The sequence below is a fragment of the Oryzias latipes genome, chromosome 6, assembly GCF_053564925.1.
Source record: "Oryzias latipes strain Hd-rR chromosome 6, Olatipes_Hd-rR_3.1".
Lineage (NCBI taxonomy): Eukaryota > Metazoa > Chordata > Actinopteri > Beloniformes > Adrianichthyidae > Oryzias > Oryzias latipes.
Genome location: NC_136242.1, coordinates 20,502,184 through 20,526,176, shown reverse-complemented (window position 1 = coordinate 20,526,176; position 23,993 = coordinate 20,502,184). Strand labels below are relative to the sequence as shown.

General features: G+C 37.3%; 1 protein-coding gene across 6 annotated transcripts in view; it reads right to left on the bottom strand.

The window, feature by feature from the left end:
* Nucleotides 1–3,709: 3,709 nt before the first annotated feature.
* tln2b (talin 2b) overlaps nt 3,710–23,993 on the bottom strand; it is an 88,204-nt gene continuing 67,920 nt past the window's right edge. For 2 of the 6 annotated variants that reach the window (XM_020704057.3, XM_078948728.1), the window contains exons 39-57: nt 23,801–23,902; nt 23,522–23,692; nt 22,990–23,136; nt 21,412–21,513; nt 21,220–21,339; nt 20,416–20,562; nt 17,927–18,093; nt 17,187–17,370; nt 16,746–16,871; nt 14,737–14,853; nt 14,247–14,432; nt 13,713–13,820; nt 13,199–13,304; nt 11,924–12,048; nt 7,850–7,975; nt 7,687–7,749; nt 7,420–7,602; nt 7,208–7,333; nt 3,710–5,924 (exon numbers count right to left, since the gene is read on the bottom strand). In XM_020704057.3, coding sequence (XP_020559716.2) covers nt 5,796–5,924; nt 7,208–7,333; nt 7,420–7,602; nt 7,687–7,749; nt 7,850–7,975; nt 11,924–12,048; nt 13,199–13,304; nt 13,713–13,820; nt 14,247–14,432; nt 14,737–14,853; nt 16,746–16,871; nt 17,187–17,370; nt 17,927–18,093; nt 20,416–20,562; nt 21,220–21,339; nt 21,412–21,513; nt 22,990–23,136; nt 23,522–23,692; nt 23,801–23,902 — 2,535 coding nt within the window. In that variant the 3' untranslated portion in view covers nt 3,710–5,795. Of the gene's footprint in view, nt 5,925–7,207; nt 7,334–7,419; nt 7,603–7,686; nt 7,750–7,849; nt 7,976–11,923; nt 12,049–13,077; nt 13,305–13,712; nt 13,821–14,246; nt 14,433–14,736; nt 14,854–16,745; nt 16,872–17,186; nt 17,371–17,926; nt 18,094–20,415; nt 20,563–21,219; nt 21,340–21,411; nt 21,514–22,989; nt 23,137–23,521; nt 23,693–23,800; nt 23,903–23,993 lie in introns of those variants that run through there. The other 4 variants (XM_078948725.1, XM_078948726.1, XM_078948727.1 and 1 more) reach the window with 4 other exon arrangements.

The window sequence follows — 23,993 nt, the reverse complement described above, 5'->3', positions numbered from 1 at the left end:
TATTTTTTTTTACTTGGCACAACCCCCCCTCCCCCCCTTTTCTTTTTTGCTTTTCTGCAAAAATGAGCATGCAGAGATTGAACAGCTGCAGAGAATCATCTATGGGGTTTCCACACATCTGATTGATCAGCTTTGACTAGTTGTTGTAACCACATGGCCTGGGGGCACCTTCCAGACTTTCCATGTGCTAGTACCAAGTCTGGGTAAATGCAGAGGGTGGGGGCCAGGAAGAGCAAAAAACTGAAGCCAAATCAGCCGAATGGGAAACATGATGATCTCTTCAGACTGATGGTCTCCAAATAAAACAGTAAAGCTATACTCCTCTATACACTGTTAAATCTGTTACACTGTGGTCATCCATTTTCCTTGTCAGTAAAAGCAATAAATCCAGCACCGCCTCACACCAGAACCAATGTTTTACCTCAAATCCACTCTTAAAACAAACTTTTACTTGCTTAACTGAATCAAACTGGGTTTTAAATTGTGTTTTCTACAGAAGTGAAGATGATGTCTGAGTTCATTACCAATTGATCCAGACTGCTGTTCTTATTAGGGGAAAAAAAATTCTGACAAAACATAAAGCACTGGCATTAATTTGACCAGTTTTTCTATTTTATTAAGATTCCATGGGGAACTTACATGTTCCTTTTTTTATACATAATTTGTCATTGGAGGACACCTTTACGTTTCTTTCAGAAAAAAAAAATAATTGTAGAAAGAAAAGATTGTTAAAAGCTTTTACTATGAAGTTTGAGCAGACAAAACTATGCAAATCTCTGAAAGTTAATGTAAAGATTTTTATTTTAGGTGTTCCTCACACCAAATTATTTTTGAAAACTTGACATCAGTGCTGCAAAAAAAAAAATAACAACAACAAAAAAACAACAACAAATCAAAGTCTGCTGATCAGTAAATGGAGAGAGTGTTTATTCAGCTTTAACTGTGGGTGGGGTGGGGAGGCCACAAGACAGGAGAAAAAAGAAGAAGGGAAGAAAAAACAGAGCCTCGAATGTTTTCTCTCAGCCAACTAAAGAGTGTAAAGCACCCAGTTTCCTTATTAAGACAGAGGGGCTTGGATGAATGAGTGTTGAATTTCATTCTAGACAGCTTAAATCCCATGACACCGTGCGGATCAGTTCCATTCTGCAGTACAGACTGAAACTGTCAGTTCCTCTGTTGCTCTCTGCCCACTGTCAGCCATAAGCAAAATAAGAAAAAGAAAAAAAACTAAATATATTACAAAGGAGGTTTCTGTCTTTGGAGCAAATGTTCGATGTCAGTGCTTTACACCTAATAGATTTTCCTGATGCTCCTTGAGCTGCTGTCCTGAATTAGCAACCAGGTTTTGAGTCTCAGCTCATTCCCAATATAGCCTTGCAGTCATTGCTGACTGAGAAATACTGTCCCTTCTTAACATGATGACTAAAGGAGCTGCTGTGGCATATGGGAGAAATAGGAAGGAATGTCAAAGGAAAGAAAGTCTTACTTCCAGCGTCAAACACAGTTAATGAATCGAAACAACATAATGTGTCCTGGAAACAGACATTAAGTTTGTGAAAATTCTATAAGTGTTAAATTAAGTTTATGGACAATAAAATGCAGCCCAATACACTCAACGGTTTCTGTATGTTTCTGAAGAGCTTGAATTGCAGTGAGATACTAAGTTAACCAACAAAACAGCCTCTGATGGACATAAAAATTATTAATCAATTTAAAGACTTTTTGCTGCAGAGAAAACCTGAATTATCAGCCTTCCTCGACTGTGCCTAATATTCAGATGTGCTCTGTTCAGTTTTCACTAAATGCAGCGTTTAAACACTCCACTTTTGCCTCACATGACCAAGAAATATTATTTTAGAAATTGTGGATTGTTGTGGTACAGTTTTTCACACTTACAGTAATCCTATATTTATATATAATTTATTTCAGGTAGCAAGAATGAAAAAATCTTTTACTTTTACACATACCAGTCATCTCTAAAAATCTGTATGGACAGACATAATTTTGAACTAAAAATAAAACATTTTTATTCTGGGATGTCTTAACATTAAGGGGCAAGAGGAAATTGTTTAATATTCTACAATATAAATTCATTAACAACATCCTAGTCATGAAAACATTCTCTATGTACTCTTCACATTTTAGAGCCAGCGTGTTGGGAGAACCCTGCTGATGACCTAAAATAGACATGTGTTCAGGAGCTGAGTAACAGGCCGTCTTAGATTCATCAGCTGCTGTCTCCCAGGTTTATGTTAGCGGACATTGCTCCTCGTAGAATGCACAGGGTGGGCATTTAAACATGCATAAACAACAAGCATCCACAAAAACTGACAGTCATTGATATTTTTCCAATGAGTGTCTTTTTCTTTTCTTAAAAAAGCTTAAAAAAAAAAGAAATAAAGAAATTACACTTTCCAGTTGGTGAAAAGTTGTTCTAAAGTCAAATGCTTCCTTTGCTTACAGGTTGATTTAAAATCTCATAATTACTGATTTTTGTGAATTGTTTATAATAAAATAACATATAAAAACATGTATATGTTTAATAATTGAGTACAAAATTTCAGGTCACAGTTATCCCTGATTTTTTAAAATTGTTTCTGTTATGGTTTCCTGTACATACCAATAACTATTTCAGGTTCTTATTCTCACAATTTGATAACAGTGTTACTGTTTCACTTTCAATCCAACCTATTTGGTGGAGTTAATTCCTTTTTTTATATTTTACACTGGATCTAAAGAGAGCCAGAAGCTTGAAGTTAACGACTGTTGGCCAATCAGTTGGTTTATCAGTTTATTTTTTATGCAATTTAATGTGATGATGTCATATTCTACAAAATGTAATGGTTTATTTGTTCCTATTTTCTCCCCTGTGAAGTTTGGTTTGTTTTTCTTTAAGAAGTTGTTTCACATCTGTGTTTTTTTTTCTTCGATTCCACCCTTAATCACACTTAGTTATTTCCTGTATGCATGTGCTTTCAATCTCTTCTTGTTTTCTGTAACTTTGATGATTTTTTTCACCAAAGTAGTTGTCACAACTTTTTGTTCGCATCAAAATAAAGTTCTTTCTTCATCTTCTTGGCCAACTAGATTTGAATGCTGCTCTGATTGCTGGTGATAATAATTGTCATAAGTAATGTTTAAACAGCCTAAAAATTCCTTGGAATTAATCAAAATTCCCTTATCAACTAACAGTTTCAAGGGTCTGTAAAAAGAAAGTAGCAAGTAAGTTCAGCTCTGAGATAGATACAAAAATATTGTACTTTTTTCACTGTTTTACTTCTTAAGCCAATTAAAGTAATGCAAACTTCTCTCCTTGGCAAAAAATCATCATGTGGATCTCTGCATACTTTAAAGTCTAGTCTGAGAGGCAAGAGGAAAAAACACACATCCACAATGTCCATTTTTGGTCTGGCAAGCGCAAGCATTTCTCTCTCCAAACATCACTTGGTTCTCTGACTTAACTTAAAAGTACAATGTTGACATCTGCTGGCAGAAAAGAAAGGACTGTTGTGTATTTGTTGTGGCTATTCCTTTTATTTCTTGGAAATGCACTTAAATGATTCAAAAATTGTTTTTACAAAAGTGGACAAAAATATACCTTAAAATATCTTGCAGTTTAGCAAGAAAGTGAGTTTCTATATGCTTGTAAAGCAGCAGCACGTCTTGGATTTGGAACAATTTTAGCAATAAAGAAAACAAAACATAACAGTTTTTTAAGTTGTTTGAAACTTTATTTATTTATTTTTTGGTAAATACAAAAAATATTTCTGTGACCAGATAAATATAGTACATATACAGCATCAAATCATAAAACTAACGCAATCAGAAACCACAACATTTATTCATATTAAGGTGAGCAACTCTGTCTTTTAATATTTGGACAAATCAGTTAAAAGCGATATTTTAGGGTAATTATTTCTCACATATACAGATACAAACTTCATTGTCAATAGTGGTTTGAGTATGAAAAAAGAAAGTAGTTAAGCTGAACACTGAAGAAGGACTTGGCTTAATGAGTTTGAACCATAACGCAGAGCAGTGTTAGTTGGATTCCTAAGGTAACCACAAAGGCCCTTTTTTTTCTCATATTAGCATCATAAAACAGACAGCAGGTGGACTGCCAGCCAAGGCATTATACTTTATGGTAAAAGACTTGCTTAGTAGGATCCCATTTGGGATTAGACTGGCATAATGTTCTGATCCAGAGAGGACAAAGCTCAGGCTCTAATCCAGCCTGATGTTCTGCTGCTCGCAGGGCAGGCTCAAGTAAGGCACTAGTACTCAATGCAGACCGGACCCTGGCATGTAAGGATGAAAACTTAAATCACAATAAACACTGACTCTGGAAAAACAAAATCTGACTTTGTTATTTTCCTTCAAGGATCCCTATTTTCTTAGAACACCACATCCTATGGAAGCTTAGAAATTCAGTTTCAGTGCTCAAAGATCAGTATTATGTATTTTCATTTCACTACAGAATCAATGCAAACAGTTCATTTTCTATCCATTGAAAGAATCACTCATTCTTATCATTTTGCAGTATTTTAGCATAAAGTTAAAGGGAAATGGTTTTCCTAACTTAGAGCAGTGATGTGAAATAACTTTATGCAAATGGTAATGATAATTTAATTAAAACACGGGGGATATTTTTTATGTAAACTTATTACAGAAGACTAATGTGGAATGATGGAGTTACACTGAGTGGCATAATGTGCAAGCAGCAAGATATGTTTGGTCTCATCTGTCTAGACTCTCTGAATAAAAAACATTATACCAAAGCTTTACAAGTACTTTCTGTAATATTGTTCCAAAAAAATCCTTAATTGAGTGTTGGACAATGTGGATAAGTTATCAACCACTCCAGAGCATCTTGGCTTTATCAAAATAGTCAACTTAAAAAATGCAGTTATACCAGTGAATAAAATCCATAGGCTCTCCCACTTTATGTTAGCTTACGGGCTAAAAGTGTTATTGTGATTCAGTTACAAAATCAGTTTATTGCAATTTGAAAGCTGTTTTTGCCTCAAGAACATGTTGATATATCAAAGGGTTTTATAGTCAACTCAGTGACTGCAAGGTGCTCGGGTCCTGTAGAGGCTAAAAATAGCTAAATCATTACCCCTCCACCACTGTGCTGCCAAAACATGCTAACGTTTGTCTCAAATAAGTAATAGATTTGTTCAGAAGCAGTTTTGTAGAACAACATTTTTGTCATCAATAATTTTGTAGAATCTGAGTTGTAACTCTAGGGTTTTATGCAATTATTTCTATTTTCTTCAACATGCAAGCCAGTGGTGAAGAAAAGGAGTTAATTTTTTTATTTTTTATTTTAAAACACAACCTGTGGACCCTTGGATGCAGAATTACTATAAGTCCATCATCAGTAAAATGAACCCTCACCAGTTCAACATTTAGTGACTGAAGAGTAAATCTTTGACTCATGATTGTAACAGTCAGATATAATCATGACATATAAATACCATTAAAGCAAACAATTATGTGTCACATAGCTCGGAATGATTGTTTTAGTTTGATCACTATTTTCAGCTTTCTTCATATCTTGGTCTGAATCTCAGCACCATTTACTAACAGACATACACACATCACACACATGTAAACACACACCCATACAAATACATTACAGAACACAGGCACTTGTTTTCCACAGCAAACAAGCCCATTTCAAGTGCTCTAGAGTCTTATGTTACGCCAGAGTGAAGTAGCCAATCACACATCGGCAAAACCTTTCACTGACGAGAAGATCGCATCTGCAAACATCTCATCTTCAAAGTCCGTCAGCCCTCGTCTTCCCTCAGTTCAGTGGGAAGGAACTTGTATTGCTGCTGTCGGATCTGAGCCAGCTTCTTCCTGGCTTCCTCCAGTTCCCTCTCCTTCCTCAGCATCTCCTCCTGGGCCGCAATAATCTGCGCAAGATTAAGTGAAACTGGCTGTAAATGCACCTCAAAGTCTTTCATATTAAAACGCCTTAGCTATGTCCTGTACAGCTTAACTCCAAGCAAATAAGAGAACATGAACAGGAGCCAAATGTAAAGCTTCACCTCAGCCAGACCTCTGCAGCCTCCTGCTGGAAGAAAGGGTGTAATATACTTGATGACAGGAAGGACCTCAAGGCAAAAGCAAGGCAAGGCAGCTGCTTCATGGTGTTAACCACAAAAAAGAATGATTGTTGAGCTGAAACAGGAGAATCTAGTTTTTTTCTAGAAATAGTAAAAAAAAAAACATTTTGTGATAGGTGTTTAGTCAGAGACGTTTTAAAAAGACAACTAAGCAGTTTCTGTATTTTTATTTGTGTGTATTTTTTGAGTAATCAAGCCAGCTGTCTCTTCAGACTAAAAACGTAACACATGTTGATAGTTATCACTGAATTAAACTGTTGTTAAATCAAACATTTTGTTCTGCTTTAATGGGTTAATCAAATATAGATAGATAGATAGATAGATAGATAGATAGATAGATAGATAGATAGATAGATAGATAGATAGATAGATAGATAGATAGATAGATAGATAGATAGATAGATAGATAGATACCCTTAAAAATATACAACTTATTACGAAAATAATATGTTCTTTCAGTTGGCAAGTTTCTTTTATCATTCCAGTCGTCTACAGCAACCACAATTAAAGGATGGTAATATTATGATACAAAAAATTGTATTTATTTATTTGATTTGCAGGTGTAGCAGTTGATACTATTCACAAAATAAATTTTTAGAAATTTTTTGACATATGTAAAAAAGATAATTTAAAATAAAATGTCTTTGGTTTTAAAAATGTCAGAGGGATGTATAAAACAAATGACTTAGTGGCAGAGTGGAAATTTAATCTCAAAACCCACCCGGATTACATGAATGAATGAGACATGAAGTAATGATTATTTAAAAAACCAAAAAAAATTATTTAAATCTTTGACTTTATGTCCTTAATAAATGAAACAAATCAGTATGTCAGAAAGATAATAACAATATGTAAAAAGGTTTCTTTATTTTAAGGTGTTTAGATCTAACAAGCCTCGCAAACAGCCTTGATTTAAGCCTTGTGGGCTGTTTATGTGTTCAAGATTAGAAAAGACTTTGTGACATTTTACAATATGAGCAATAAACTCAGCAAAAAGGGCTACCCATTAAACAAAATGACATTTCTACACCAGCATTTGCAAAATAGATTTCTTAGCAGGACAGTCTCACCTGAGCAATCCCTCCAACGAACTTGGTCTTTACCACAACGCTGTTATCCTCCGCCTTGTCAAACGCTGCCTTCTGAGCTGCCTTAACCAGATTGTCTGAAGCTCGCTTCACAGCGTTGCCAGCAGCCTTTGAAAAGATGTTCTCAAAGTGAGCACTTTCATGGTCCACAGGAGCCTATAGTTCTTACTCACAAAAAAGGTGTTTTTATGCACCTGGAGTCTCCTCATGGCCTCAGAATCATGATCTGCTTTAACCTTGCAGGCCACCAGGAGCTGAGCTGTGGAGGCTGCCACCTGCTTGGCGGAGGAGATGAGCTTCTCTTCACTGGCGTGGCCCTGCACTGAGGCGTTAGCTGCCTCGCACAAGTTACTGGTGGCAGCTGCGACCATTCGTGCCTGCAGCAAACAATCAGTTCCCCCAATCTTTAGTTAAGCTGGCTTTTTACTTTACCACAAGTGGTTTTCAGTGAAGCAACTTACGGCTGATATGAGACCCTGTGACCACTGGCCATCATCAACTGCATTGGCCAGATTGGACCCCACCTTAGAAAGCGTTTTAGGTAAAAATATACATATATTTAATTGTTGATATTAGTAAAAAACATGTGAGCAAGCTAAACTGTACAGAAATGCATGGACTGACCTTTCCTTGTGCCACCAGCTCTCTTTGAGCAGCCGACGCTGATTTGACAAGAGCGCTGGTGGCTGCAGCGATTGACTTGGCTGCTTCTAGGATCTGCTCTTCAAAGTCCAGCGATTCATCCGCCTGCTGGAGGAAAACCCAAATATTAAATAGGTCCCACAATCAAGGAAGAAGCTAGAACACTAGAAGAATAAAGTCTTAAACAAGAAGACACAACCCACATAGCCCGCCACATAGGCAAGTTAATTACCGTATTTTTCAGAGTATAAGTCGCAGGTCTTTGCATAGATTGACTAGGGGTGTGACTTGTACTCAGGTGCAACTTATGTGTGATTTTTTTTTAAATAAACAGCAACAACCGCTAGAGGACACTGTAGGTTTGTGTCAGTATTTCCTTCTGATAGCAACACAGAAGAAGAAGCACTGCATATTCTAAAGCCGGGCTTGGTAGAATTATTCCAAAGTGACACAAACGATGAAGAATTCAAAGGATTTAGTGATTTAAAGCACACAGATAGTTTAGTTGACTTGTTCTTTATATGTTGCACTCATATATTAGGTTTCTCCTTTGTTTCCTGAAGCTAAATGACCATCAGTGTGTTAGGATAGTGAAACATGCATATATTCAGTCTATCATTGCTATCTATTCCATTATGGTTTGCCTTTCAAGATGAAATGTCTGTTTGTGGTCCTGTATTTTGTTTAGTAAAATTTCTCCCCAAAGTGCGACTTATATATAAGATTTTTTTTTCTTGTGCATTTTTTGCTGCTTCAACTTAAACTCTGGTTTGACTTGTAATCTGAAAAATATGCTTTTTTTTCTTTTTTTTTTTTTTACAAATGAGCTTATAAAATGCCTTCAGGATACAGGTTTTTATTTAAAGTCATTTTCAACAAAAACTTTTTTCAAACTGGTAAAAACCAGGTAACTATAACATAACATAACAACTTGATGTTCAGAAACATTAAACTGGAATGACTTATTCAAAGGCCCAGCAGTCGCAGCACAGGTACAAGGTTTCGTTTTCTTACAAATGGACTTAAAGGCAGGATAAAGATCAAGGGAAATTGGAGCAGGGACATTAACCAAATGGCCATCTCTGCATCTGCAGTCAATTGCATGGGATTGACCACAGACCTGCATGAACACAAAAGGCACACAAGGCTGGAGACAAGGCGGGACACTGTAGGAATATGTTTGATATATAGTTGGACTGAATAACAACCTAATATATCAAACATATCAGACAGAGCCCTGCAGAGAAGGCTTCCATTTCTACAATCACTTGGGGAGTGGGGGGGAAGGTGAGCATGCTAGGAGCAGGAGACTACTCCCCCTTATTCGGGTTAGAGGGATGCAGGAGCAAAGAGGAGAAGAAGTACGGAGGAAAAAGAAGACTCTCGGTGTTCATGGAGGAAATAAAAACTATCATCAGTCTAAATGATTTTCAGGAAATAAAATGACACATTAGATCTTTGATCAAGTAACCTCCAGCAGGCTACAGCTGGCAGTTTTGCTGAAAGAAGGGCCCTACATTGTAACCCTTGTGCTATCCTAGGCACGTTAACATTGGGAGTTGGGTCATCTAGACCCACTAGACAGTGCTCTGAACCTTTTTTCTTCAATGATTTGTGATCTTCACTGGTGTCCATGGATTACAGGAAATCTTTCCACCTTTATCCACCTTTGTCATGGTAGGGAGAACACGTCAATGTAAGGGTGGGGTCATCTAAGATAGCACAAGGGTTAAGAATTTTACACACTTTCTTTAAAAAAAATGATTTTGTTTTAGACTTTAGATTTGATTTTATTAAATAAGAAAATGTGCCTTCCTATCAGTGCAAAATTAAAGCCACAAAAACCCCTCAATAAAACAACACATTTTTAGATTCTCTATTTATTTGCGGCCTGTCTAATGTGATTTTAAGAATAGCTTAAGCATAATTTTAGTAGAAAATATTTTTTCATGAAAAACCATTACCTCTCAATGAAGGGGGATTTTAGGATTTATTCATGACATTAAAATTAAAGTGATATTAAAGAGACTTTTGTTCTACTATGTTGCAGGTTTGCTTTAAAAAACACAACCAATAGAATGGAGTGAAGGAAATTCTGTGCACGACTCAGCTGCTTCTGATTGGTGGATCTGCTGTCTATCAATTCAAACTTATAACAAAAACCAGGTAACATGTTTAAAACAGAAACTGTTGCAGTGAGTGTTTTCTAACTTTTCTTTTTATCATAATAGGGTAGTCTAATTATTTAATGCTTTTGTATCATTATGTAATGAGTATTAACTGTTTTGTTAGTTTGGTCCTTTAAAGAAACTGAATGTTTTTACATCGTTTTGAAATTCAGCTGCTTCTTTAAATACATGTGAGAACGATATGAGCATTTTTTGTGTAAATTTAATATTCTAATTTATCTATTTATAAAAACAAGGGAACTACTTATTTCAACAAACAAGGAGGAAATGGAATAAATCATTTTCATGATAAAACCATTCTGTCCTTTTAGATGGAATTCTATTTGTTTTAAATAAAAGAAGATTTGGTTCTTGGTTAGTAAGTAAGACAGTTTTTGAAAATATAACAACCAGTACGTTGTGCAGGAATATAAAATTGAGCTAAATTTATTCGTTTATAGCTCTATATAAGAAAGAGAATGAAGCAAGTAAGAATAAAATGTGAGGGTCAGAAAAAATCAGTTATATGATAAACACCATAATTTAATTTAACTGCAAGTGAATCCATTGTTTTTAGGTTTTGCTGGTTCAAGTCATAGTATTTCCTTGGCAGTTGGTAATTATATTGATGAATCCCAAAATAGAAAAAGGCTCCTGTTTTACTGTAGGATGAGTTTCTGGTTCAATATTTGTAGTTTTTCTGTGACCATAAGTCCAAAAAGTGAAGGAAAAAGAGAAATGTTCAGATTTAAAAGAAGAAGAGAAAAATCCAAGACCTTGTCTTGTAGCAGCTGATTAAACCAAAATCTCAACTTTTTGTAGTTTATTTAGTGAACATTATGAAAGCTTTTTATAAAATAGGATGAGCACTATGTCTCAGCAATTCACACACACCTATAAATGTGTTTGTGTGTGAGGAAAGGGTCAAGAACCCCCCAAAAATGTAATCCCCCAATTAGCCCCCCTTACTGTCAATAAGTAGGCTTTATTGTAAGATAATTTTAACACTAGGGGGAGCCATTAGCTCTGGATAAAAAAGAATAGCTTTTTCACCACTAATCCGCTTTCATACACACAAAATCCTCATAAACACCGGCTGTGGCTGTGGAATAATAGCATGAGGCACAGCTTTTATATCATCTTTTTAAATGTAGGACGACCTAAATATATGCGCTTTTAAACAAACACATGGAGAAGTGGAAATAACCATCTCATTTAAAGAAGGATAGATCGGAAAGAGGGAAAATAACTAGAAGATAATGAATAGGCTTAACTATCTGGTCTCTACAGACAGATAAACAAACAACACTTTTTCATGCAGCATGCAGGCATTTCTGTACCAAACACAGAGAAACAAAAGAAGCTATTTTACTTTAAAAAAAAGCACAGTTTATCACCCGATAACTGTGATATTTGTTTCAAAATGTTTTGTTTTTCGTCAGCACTGAAATTGTGGGGTAGACGGATTACTCCGATAACTCACATTAGGGGAAGACTGAAGTGAAACAAAGAAATAGCAAGGAGAGTCTGTCTTCCAGGTCAGGTCACAACAGTTCATCACACATTTGAGCTTAGTCCAACATAAGCTTGATGACCCAGCTGTTCAAAAGTCTGTCTCCTGGCAAAAGCAACTCAAAATAATGTTAGCTTTGAAGAAAGTTTTGTGCTCACTGGTCCAGCTCTGTGAATCAACAGTGCTAAGCAGAGAATCACTCTTGATTTTCACAATATAATGCTGGAAGCTCAGTTCCTAAAAAAGATGACTCCACTTCAAAGTCAGTGTCACCTTTTCCTACCTACACTCCACATCATCTCCTGGCTGATTAATGGCAGAAGGCTGTGAGTGGGTTTATGTGGGCGGAGAAGGGTTGAGAGGGGCACTTATTACCTTGGGCTTTGCCCTGGGCTTGAGCTGCTCCAGTTTCTTGGCCGCAGCTTCAATGGATGCTGCTGCACCGAAAAGCTCGTTTTCAGCGATGACGGTGGGGTCCTCAGGGTCCACACATTCTGATCCTGCGAAGTGCAACGGTAGACATCGATTAGTGAATGAATTCTTTGTTGAAGTAGAGCTGACTCACAATAAAAAATTAAATAAAATGTGTTTTAATTCATGCAGCAAGATTTTAAATTAATACAAATGTGTTGTTTATGTATTAATTAATCTCAGGGATGCTAAGTCATGTCTCAGAAAAGCACATTAACAAGAATGTCAATGAGATTAACTGAGGCTACTGTGAATAAAATTGACATTTGATGGATTGTTGCCTTTTTGAAGCTTTTCAAATGTTCATAAAATATTTGGGGACAGCTCAGTAAAGCAGATGGGCTGATGTTTTCATAGATTACGGTGATCCCTGGGGAAATCTCCTCTGGACCCCCCTCTCCCCAAGCTGTCTACCCTCTACCCCCTTATGACTCAGATGAAAGGTGATCTGAGGGAACAAAACACACCATATAGCACTTACCTCCATCTGAGGCAGCAAGGAAATAAGAGAGGAGAGAGAAATAGAGAACAAATGGGACATTAAAGAGGTGAAGTGGATAGCCCCGTTGTGTCTCAGACTGTTCACGGAAATCTAATTCTCATCCAAATACAATCTATTATTCTTGTCAGATGCAGTAGTGCAGCATGCGGAAAAGAATGTTTTCGTCTCGATACGGTGGAGCTCGGATAAGAACGTTTTATCTGGATTTACTTTCGTACATCTCTAAAATTCCAAAGAAATTTCTAAAATGCATCATTTTAACTTATCACTCAAGTTTTGATGTTGGACTCAGTAGTACTATAATATGTATGCTCAGGAAGAAGAGGGTGAATTCCACTTGTTTCCAACTCCTTTACAACCTTGGCCTAACAATTTGGCTCCACCAGGGAATTCCATTCCAACCCAATGTTTTCTGCGCATTCAGCTCTGCCAATTTTCAATTATTGGACTTCAAGAATCCGAATGTTCATCATTTGTGGCGAAACTACAATCTCCCGCCAAAAGTGATTTGGAATGCACATAAAATGTATGAGTAAATCTAAAATATCAATAAGTGTCACAATTATTAGAATTAAACTGATGGCGTTTGTGATAGTGAGGTCCTTAACTCTTTAGTGTGCTTTGAGCTAGTGCGTTTTTAGCAAGATGTGTGTGTGTGTGAGTGTGTGTTGCTGCACCTTTCATGGCCTCAGCTGTCTGAATGAGCTCCGTAACACTCGCTGCCACGTGCTTTGAGTGCACAGCCAGCTGCTGCTTCTGCTCCGGCGTGGGCCTCTGCAACACCTGAAAACACAAGGAACATCACATGGTCAACACATGTAAACACAAAGGCATAGACAAAGAAAAAGGGTTACTTCATGTCAAACAGTCTTTCAACTGAATTGTTCTTAGGAAAAAAGTTGATCATGTACTCTGATAAAGTGTTAAATATATTTATATATATCACTTGTTAACTATCATTTTTAATACATGTGGTTGCAGACTTAGATATTGTTCACAAGCGCATTTGATCTGTTTATAGAAAGAGGAGGGAGGACAACTGGTTGAATTGTAGCATCTTATTTTCCAACATTGTGCTCCTTTTCATCCCCAATAAAACACACACATATTGACTATAAACAAAGGATAATTAAAACCTGCAAAAACTAATGTTACTTCTATTCTTTGTTAACTAGATCGCATCCTTCCAACCTGCAGGACTTGCTCCAGAAGCTTGATGTATCCATTGGTGCACTCTGAACTGTACTGCAAAGCTTTGCTTCTCAATTCTTCCCCCACGTCAGGATGGTGCGCAGCTTGCTGTGAAGTCAAAAGACAAAGAATGAACGTTAAATACACAGAGACTTGTTTTTTACATCAAGGAATTTCAAATGTGAGCAAACAGCTTTTATTTATCGTATCATATAAACTGGTAATTACAATACAGTCTGCTACTCATTAAACTGAATCTGCATTCGTGTCTTGCTTTTCTGAAACATCACCTGTATAGCTAAAGCATCCTTCTATTTTTGTCTTGTTCAAGTGCTCTGCGGGCACTGAAGGACACTATAACTGATGCCTCTCTGCACGACTTTGACTAAATGACTGAGTCACAACCTGCAGGAGCAGTCACAAAATAGACCAGACTCCATATAATCTCCTCCCAACAGGAAGGGCTCATATGTTTCCCAGCAGCCCGTGTCTGCTGTGTGAGGCCTATCTTGGCAGGACAGAGTGGATTATCACCTTGCAGGTAGTCAGCATATCAGAGATGGCTTTGCGGCTAAGGTTAGCGGTGGCGATGACATCCTCCTGCTGAGCGGAGTTGCCTGCTGCCACTGCCTTGGCGGTTGCTATGGTGATGCCCTTTGTCATGCGAATGAACTCCTCAGGTGAGGTGGACTTCTCTGGGATGTCTTTGGACTGGAAAACCTGACATGATTAGGATCCACAATCACAAGTGGTTTGCTTTATGTTTGAAGTTCAAATAGCAAATAAAGAAGTGGGAATCAACGGAACATAAAAAAACTGAAAACTGGCTTTTCTGCAACTCTTACAAGGTCTGTGGGAGACTCGCAGAATGCAAAAAAGAAGAGAGGGATGTCATTGGGAAAATAAAGGAATAATTGAAACAGTCATATCTGACCCCGTTTCACGTCACTTTTAAATAGAGGCTGTTTCTTATCATTTACCAAAAGACGAGGAAGAGGAAGCTCGGCCTGTCAGGCACTCTTACTGTCAGTTCTTGCTTGATGTACTCAATAGTGGCCTCCAGTGCCCTTGTCCCACGAGTGGCTTCATCCTCTACTGCCTTCACCGTTTTTAGAAGAGACGTCACATTGGTCACCATGACCTGTCAGATAAGGACAAAAACAATGACACTGCTTGCTCACATCAGGACATGCAGAGCCTCTTTCTCATTGGAAGGATGATTTTACTACATAAAAGTATAAATAAAATGTGCTTTCCCGCTGAGTGATTTTCAGAATGCAAAGACTGCTGGAGAGGCTGAGCTGCAGAAAGAAAATAAGACGACGGGATGCATTTGAAAGAGATTTACTTGTTTTCTGTTTGGTGAATTACTTTATTTAGAAACTCAAGATAAAAGAGAATCACTGTTGATTTTGGTATACTCTGCTCTGTGGTCTGCAATGAACAAAATGCACGTTGTTTAATTGGAATTTTAAAAACACAATCGGATTGGGGTTTCAGGGTGTCCTGTTTCTAGGTCACCATATGTTGAAAACAGCAACAATCTGTCAACTTGAGCACTTTCATGGGTGGCCTTTGCTCCACTAAGAACAACAAAAGAATTCCAGTGGAACAGCAAGTAAATGTGGTGGTCAGTGTGGCTGTTATGCAACAAAGACAGTACACTAAGACTGAGAACATCCATCAAACTAGAACTTCTGCACTAAATTTGCAAATCCACTGAAAATGAGATTTGAAAGCTTTAATACATCTCAAATTTGAAACATTAGAGTGGGTCTTTAATGGTTGTTTTAAAGAGCCAGAAGTCTGCTGAAAACAACTGAGTGTGTATGTGACTCATATGTTTGCAACAAACAGTGTATGCATGTTTCATTTAGTAAAGAAAGTGCAGTGTGGCTGGGAGGGTGTGCTTCATTCAAACACAGTTGAACAAATCATTTAGCCTAAATATAAATACACTTAATGTCTTAATAATGTGTTACAGTAGCTCCCTGAAGCTGAAAATCAATACGTATTTCCAGTCTTAATTGTTTACAAATCTGCTCTCACCCATCTCTGTTTCTATGCAGTGAGAAGACTGGAGGTTCCACCTTTGAGCTGGGATGCAATTAAAAACACCCATTCAAACATCAAAGCTTTTAGTTGTGGTCGCAACAGATTGGAAGAGATGTTGCCAATACTGCATGTGTAAGACAGATAATGATGCAAGACAAGGAAAAATGATTGGTATTGCAGAAAAATGTCGAGAGATTTAAAGATTGTACTGCAAGTAGGCCTTTTTTTTCCTTTAAACTGAATTTCTAGGTTATACTTTGCTGATACAATCTGTCCCCTTTGCAGTTTCAGCACTAACACTCCAGAATTTTTTTCTTCAATATAATATTTCTACGAAAAGTACATTTTACCTTTTGACAATCAAATGTATGAGATATAAGTGAGTTTTGGTCTTGCAGTAATGAAGCGCAGACTTTCTGCACCCCTGGTTAGAGCTGTCCTAATTTTATTTTTGCAAAGAGCAACCAAATGCCTTAAAGACGCACTCTGTTGAAGATTGTGTTTTTTTTTTTTTAACATGTTCTTGTGGTATTTCTCTTATGATGAAAGACATATATAAAGAAAATTAAGCTCAAAATTGCGTTTCTGAGAATTTCTTAATGCAAATCATTGTGAATCAGGAGCAGACGAAAAAATACAGTTTGAATAGGGGCTTATTTGTGATGAGGAAAACATGCTTGGTGGGTCACAAAATCCCTGCACCCAGCTCTAAGCAATTGGGAAGGGAAGGGGGTCAGTGTTGCTTTGCCCTAGCTGTCTAATTTCTGATGAACTACTACCAATCTGCAGAAATCATGTATTAGAAAACGACAGGTTTTTGACCAAAAAGATCAAGAGATGATTGTAATGGGGCTTTAAACTAGGAAGTGATACGGTCAGAATAATATTTGCAAAATAAACAAAAGAGCAAATCAAATCAACATGCACGTAAATTGGTAGATAATAATCTGCTTTTGGGTTTTGTTGTTGCTTTTTTACCTTAGCAGCACCTTTCAGCTGATACATGGATGGGTCATCAGGTGGTTTTCCGGCGGCACACTTGGTGGCACCAATGAGTTCGGCCAGGGCTTTGGCAACATCCCGCACGGCATTTATCAGAACCACCTGGGGTGAGAGATTTTGTTACAAAACTAAGGGTACAGGCTTATCAGTTTTATCCAAGAGGGAGGATTTAGCTCTTATCATCGCCAGCTTTCATGATCCCTCACATTTAATGTTAAAAAGGATACAGATGCATGCACTTCAGGGAATAAGAGACACAAGGGGAGAAACTGGACAACTAAAGATAATCTGTTTGGAATGCAATAGACTAATAATAGAATAATAGTGAAATAGATTTTTTTTTTTTTTTTTACTTTTTATGTCTGACAAATCAGCAACAGAAGGACATACTCAAAAGAATCATGTAAATGTTATCACCTGTGTTTCAGGGTTCTCTGAGCCCATGCTGGTTGCTCCAAGTTTGACGACCTCAGTGAGTTGAGTTATAGTTTTGGCTGAAGAGTGGGCAGCCTGAGCCAACTTTTCTTGGGTGGACGCGGCTCCGGCAACCAGCAACTTGGTGTCTTCCACCAGTGCCTTGGCTGTCTTCAAAATGCTTTCCCTGAGGGAAGAAACACATTGTCTGACAATCTGCTGCACAGTCAAGCACTAGCAGCATGAAGGAAATCTGCTGCTTTCTCTCTGAGCAGCATGCTTTCTTTGTAGTACAAACATTTTAGAATGTATATTCATTATGTGGCATGCGTCTCATTGTTTGTTGTTGCCAAGCGGCCTTTGTTGGTGATGCAGAGGGATGAATAGAACTCAGGGCCAGTGGGCAAATTGTGGAAAAAAAAAAAAAACAGCCCCCAAAAAGTGAGCATCATTTAAACCTTGAAAAAGATGATATGTGATTTCAAATGGTTTAGGCATCAACATCTTTCATGTTTACTGCTGTTTGGGCGGCATACTGAGCAGCTTGGGCTACAAATTGCTGATAATTTTAGCCAAAGATATTCTGGGCTAAATGCAGTTAACACCTACAGTTTTCTCTCGACTTTCTTTGAACTGGCGAGACAAAAAGGATAATTTTAACAAAGATAAAACTACTTTAAAAAATTAATTATGAAACACCAGTGTCCAGATGGTTTGTGCTTTTGGTGGCAGGGTTGCTGCACCTGTGGTCTGCAAAAGACTCCTCATTCTCAGGGTTCAGCGTTCCAGCAGAGGCGAACATGATGGTGGTGTCTAGGTCAGCAATAATTCCAGAAACGGCGCTGGCGGCCGTGATACAAGCCTGAGTGCCTTTGTTTCCCGCCTGCAGAGCTGATAATACCAAGGACACCTGAAAAGTCAAAACATTGTAATGAAGTAGAAGAAAATATTCATTTGTATCATTTGTATTATCATCATTAATTCTCTGAGCAGAGTATTGATGAAGAGTGCATCAAACTTTTGAGATTCTTAGTGTGAAAATTCATACGAGTCTGAATTTAAACAGGGAAAGTGGTTCTAAAGAAAGACAGAAAAGATGAAAAAATAAATTAAATGCATTTGATATTCTCAATTTACTTCAAGCCATGTGAATGTTCATTCCTCACAAACAAAAAGTAAACCCAGAAGAGTAACATTTCCCATCACACGAGCATCCTGTATCAAAAAATATAACACCAGCTCTGTTTCAGCTTTAAATCCCACCACTGCTTTCCTACTGAGGAATTATGCCGAAGCATGACTAAAGGCTTCTTTTGTCACTGCATGAAAACATGGTATTACTGCTAACTAAACATTATGAAGGTGAGTGTGCCCTCAAACAGTATCACATGGTTCTTACCTTAAAAAAACAATGCATGTTAAACTGACACTATGAAATTCAGCATAAAAGCTATTAATATAGAAATGAACAAAAGCTTAGGGCTGCCTCAGGCTTTTTGTGAGTCACCATGGAGATTTCAATATAAATTATGTGCCAAAACAAAATTCTTAGCAAAAGAATTAATACGTCTGATATTTAACAGTTCTTTCATGACAAGTACGGAACATCGGCACATTGGCGGATGCAGGACTGACAAAGAGAGACAGATGACCTCAGATGAGGTCTTTTCTAATATGGCGAAAACACATCACAGTTATTGTAATCAAAGGTTTCAAGTAAGTTTATCCACTAAAGCAAAATGAACTCAGAGACCTCCTGGTCTCCCAAATTAACCAAAGTGATTTTACTTTGGTGCTCAAGAAATTAGACACTTCTCTTGCGTTGACAGGAGCAGCCTGTGTATTGATAAGATACCTAGTGGTGGTGGTGGTGGCTTGTTTGTATAGGCAGAGGGAAATTAAGAACGGCTGTTATATATAGAAATTTAGACAAGAAGGAGGTTTACAAATTATCTCCATGACAAAACTTCAATGACAGAGAGGATGATTTTGGATCAGTTGGGTGTTTCTCGTAAGGGGGAGGTTTCCGCCTCCTGCAAATACATGCTTTTGTGCAGGGATAGAAAACATTCTCCAGTTTAATCTATTTATTAGTCATGTGGGCCATCAAAATGTGTTCTAATTTGGATGAATTTGGCCTAATTGGATTCTACTGATAATAACTGATTCATCCGTTTGGCTTGTTTTGATGGTCTCCTTGAATTCTTTGCATTTTGAGACTCCCATGGCCATAAATTGACCTATAATTTGATCACTTGCATTACATGGAAATGCAAAAGATACAATGTTATTTCTATACTTTTAAGAGAAAGATTTAAAAATGTAGACCTGTTTATAAAACCTTGAAAATCAGTAAAGCCCACATTTATCAAAAATAATGGCTGTGTCAGAATTCCCACCCTTATCGCTAACAACTATATAGTGCGGGACTATGTACCGCACTGGATTTTAAAAGCAATTCGGACGCCACGCTCACTCTTCTTCTTTCTCTTTCGGCTTTTCCCATCAGGGGTCGCCACAGCGAATCATCCTTTTCCACCTCACTCTATCATGGACATCTTCTACCCTAACATTAGCCAACTTCATGTCCTCTGTTAAGACGCCACGCTCACTACTTTAAAAAAAAAAAAACGGTGAATATGACATCCTCAATTTCACAAAGTTAAAATCTAATCGAGCGTTTTGCAATGATCATTTATGAATCCAGTGTGTTGTAAATATAAAAACGTTAATGGTTTATTAAAATAAATACATTTAAATACATTTTTTTGGCAAAAATTGTTCTGAGCAATGCATTGTGGTCTATATTTTCCAGTCTAGTGAGCATTGATGCACACGCGTTTTCCGCAGAGACTTCCGGGCAACTTCTAGGGCACTCGATTTTGAAATTGTAGATTTGGACAGCACTACAAACTGGCAGACGCACTTTATAGTGCACTATGTAGTGAGTAATGATAGAATTTGGACACAACCAATAGTTCCCTGATATTTTTGAAAAACAATCATTTCAATAAAATGCCCTGAATTCTAGTGTCTCTGAGAAAATAAATAAGTCTAAACATCATACATAAATGTATGTCATAATATGAATTATTTTTGCAAGATGCTGGTGATGGTTTAGTCTATTTCTGGTCTTTCTGATAACAGATGTCAAGTTAAAGTGGTAAATTAAGAGACCCTGAAAGTTTAACAGATTCAAATGTTGCTTTTATTTGCCAAAGTTACCGCTGACCTTTTCTGTGACTGATCGAGCACACTCAATCAGCTCCCTCTTGGAGAAGCTGTCAGTGGGGCTGAGCTGCAGAGCTCCAGCTTTCTGGACTAGAAAGATACAGCCATGACCCAGTTCTTGCACCCGTGTCCTTATCTGAAAAGCAACCTGAAAGCAGAAAAGAGGCATAACCTGGTCAAATAACTATACTTTAAAGAAGATCATGTTTATTTCATACTAACATAGAGCATCTTCCTGCAGCAGCTGGATGAAAAAAAAAACGTAAAGCACCCGCAAAGAGTAAATTATGGCACTACATTTTTAATTTCCCGACGGAAAGTCGTGGGTGGTTCTTATTACAACCAGAACTATAGGCTTTTAGACTGTTGCAAGCACAATGTCCCCATGGTAACCAACAGGGTTTCTGGTGGTGTGTAATAAATAAAACAGTGATGAGAGCTGTGTGTTTGTTAGTTTAATATTTGTGCCCACTGCTGTCCTCTGGATGACACTGAAGAGCTTTGAAAAAAGATGGTGCAGGAGAAAAATGGATTCTGGATGGAAGCTTTGTGTTTGATCTCACACTGTGGGTGTAGTCTTGAGGAAGAAGTGTGACATCAAACATCTGCTCTCATCCCTGTGTGACTGGGTACATCCAAAAGCAGCTTGGTGTACACAGTGGAAGAGCTGATGCTTCTGTCTAACATTTCAACATGACAGTTGGACAAACAGTAAAGCTAAATTAAATCTTTAAAGAGAAAACACCCCTCCCCCTCCCCCTCCCCTCGCCCCCTTTTATAAAGACCAGACGGCGTGGATGATTACTTCTTCAGGTTCTGCAGTGGCTGCAGCCAGGCGTCCTTGGTGTGCAAGCTGAGCATAGTCCATGGTCACTTGAGAGGCGAGGCCACAGAGTTCTTCAGGGCAGGTAACAGACTTGGTCATCTGGGTGCAAAAAGATCATTTTGTTTGTAGGAACATGCTGTTTCATTGAAACCACAGTGCCACTGCGCTCACCATCTCCTGTGCAGTTATGGCGATGGCCTTGGAGAACTTCACCATGGTGGTCTGGTAATCCACAAACGATCCTTCAGGTTCAGGAGGTGATCCTTCATCCAGCTGTGAGGATCAAGTTCCATTATATTAAATTACATTGGATTAAGAAAAACTTAACAATCCAGTCATGTATTTTTTTACAACAATTTAACAATATCTTTTTATTCAATATTGACCTGGTATCACAAAAAACCCGTTTTATGTCTCGCGATTAACGAGGTATTACATGCCATTATCACAAGACAACAAAAACAAATAGGCTACATCAAGGTAGGGTCACAACATTTTGCTTAGTCTTTAAAAGTTGGACATAAGGAAATTCTGTCCAAGAGTGTTAGGAATCAATGTAACGATTGAAACTTTAACTTCCATTAATAAATACTGAAATTAGGTTGCCATCTCAGGGTTCTGTAACATGAGACTCCAAATGCCAAATGTGACTTTTTTTATCCCTCTAGTGACTCTTTGGCCTTCACGCCAATTTTCAACATACTATCATTTCCAGGACTCCACGTAATTTAGCATCACCTTGAACAGAAATAAAACACTGAAGACATTTTTTAATATTCTTGGAAATACATCTTTGCATATAGGGGTTTAAGACAAAAGTTAGTAATTTACATAAAAAATAGTTATGCAGTTTAGAGTTAATTTGCTTAAGTTACTGTTTGTAATTAATGTTTAGATTTTTAAACTAAGTCACAATAGTAGAAAAAAGTATTTTTTTCTTTTTTTTTAACACTGCTTACATGACAACAAATCAAAAGGCATTATGTGCTTTATCAAATGCAAAGTGCACTTGTCAGATTACAGCAAACTAATGGTAAACTGTTTAATCAACTGTCAGAGCTGTTTATCATCAGAATAATTTTAAGGCAGTAAGCACATTTTTTTAAATCTTCTGCTGCACAACAATGTCTTGTCTAGTTAAACAGATTTTTTTTAACTGTAATCCAATGTTGTCATGTTTAAATTTAATTGAAATAGACTTAAGTCATAATGATAGTAAATTCCTAGTTTGACTTGACTCTTACACTTTTAAGTGAAGTAAATCTGCTGCAGTTGGATGATGTCGTTTTATTTTGAAAATAACTTAAATGTGCTGTATTCAACGTAAAACAAATAAAAATGGCTATATTATGCAACTGAATGATTGCAAATATTCAAAGTTTATAAAGGAATTGCTAAATAGTCACAAAACATAAAGTATATTTTTTTTAAACAGTGAAAGAGGGCTTTCCGGCTCCCGTTGTGTTTTGAAACAGGTCCAAATGGCTCTATTTGTTGGATACTTTCTAGCACAATGATGCTAAGTTTATTTGTCACATGAAATTAATTAAGAAATGTAACAATAACAACAACAACAAAAAGAACATAACCAGTTAACCAGTGAATTGCTTGCTGGACAAACAACAACCGACAGGAACCGCACAATAAAAAACTAACTTTGAAACCACGGCTTTAGATGAGCCAGATTCGTTTCAGGCCTTAACTCCCCGCTCCACCACAAAACTTGTATATATAGGAACAGACACTCACCCTGCCCATAGACTCAGCGATGGACTCCACCATGCCTCCAACCATGCCAACCTCACTTGCTGCCTCGTTTAAAGTCACCATGATGTCGTCCACAGCTTCTTTCATCAGCTGAGCTGCCTCAGAAATGGCGTCATGTGTGTGAGAAGCCTAATAGTTCAAACAGACCCTGATCAGTGAAGTATTGTTCCAACATGCAGTTTGAAAACAGAAAATCCAACAACTGAATGTTTACAAAAAAAAGTTCCATCTTAAATCACTAGTTTTTTAAAAATGGTTTTTCATTACCAAATAAAATTGGTTTTAAATGGAGACTTGAAAAAAAAAGATATCTAATCAAATCGTGAATCTAATAGAACCATGGACGAGAGAAAAAAACCCCAAACTAATTCATAAAAGAAATAAAAATTAGAGAATCTAAAAAAAAAGTTGTTATTTTGTGAGAAATTAAGAACCCTTCAACTGTCTTGCATACAAAGCCACCAAAACGGACTTAAGGAGTCTTTATTGTGTTTATTAAGGACCAAGTAGATACCTTTGGGTTTCCACCTCCTTCCTTAGCAGCATAGAGCATTTGCAGGGCAGACTCAGACAGAGTCTTGGTTTGGTCCAGGATGGTCATTTGTTGTTGATGGTCTTGTAGCTTTGAGGCCAGTCCAACCGAAGCAACAATAAGTGGATCAAAGTAACTGGCTAGCTGAGTCACCTAAAAGAATTAAAAAAAAAAAACTGTCTAAGAAAAAGATTAAGCCACAAAAAAAGAGTTCTCTTTAAAATTTCAACAAAGCAAACAGATAAATCGCGTGGTGAGGACCTTATGTCCAAGCTGAGCAGCTTCACCCCGTGCTGTTGTGGATACAGGATCAATCAGATGACCAATTTCTTGCACTGAAGATGTCAGCTGCTCTTGAAGTGCCTGTTATTTCATAATAGTATAAGAGACAACGGAAAGCTTGCAGATTTGACTTAAGCTATACACATAGAGTTGATGAAGATCTTGAACTTAC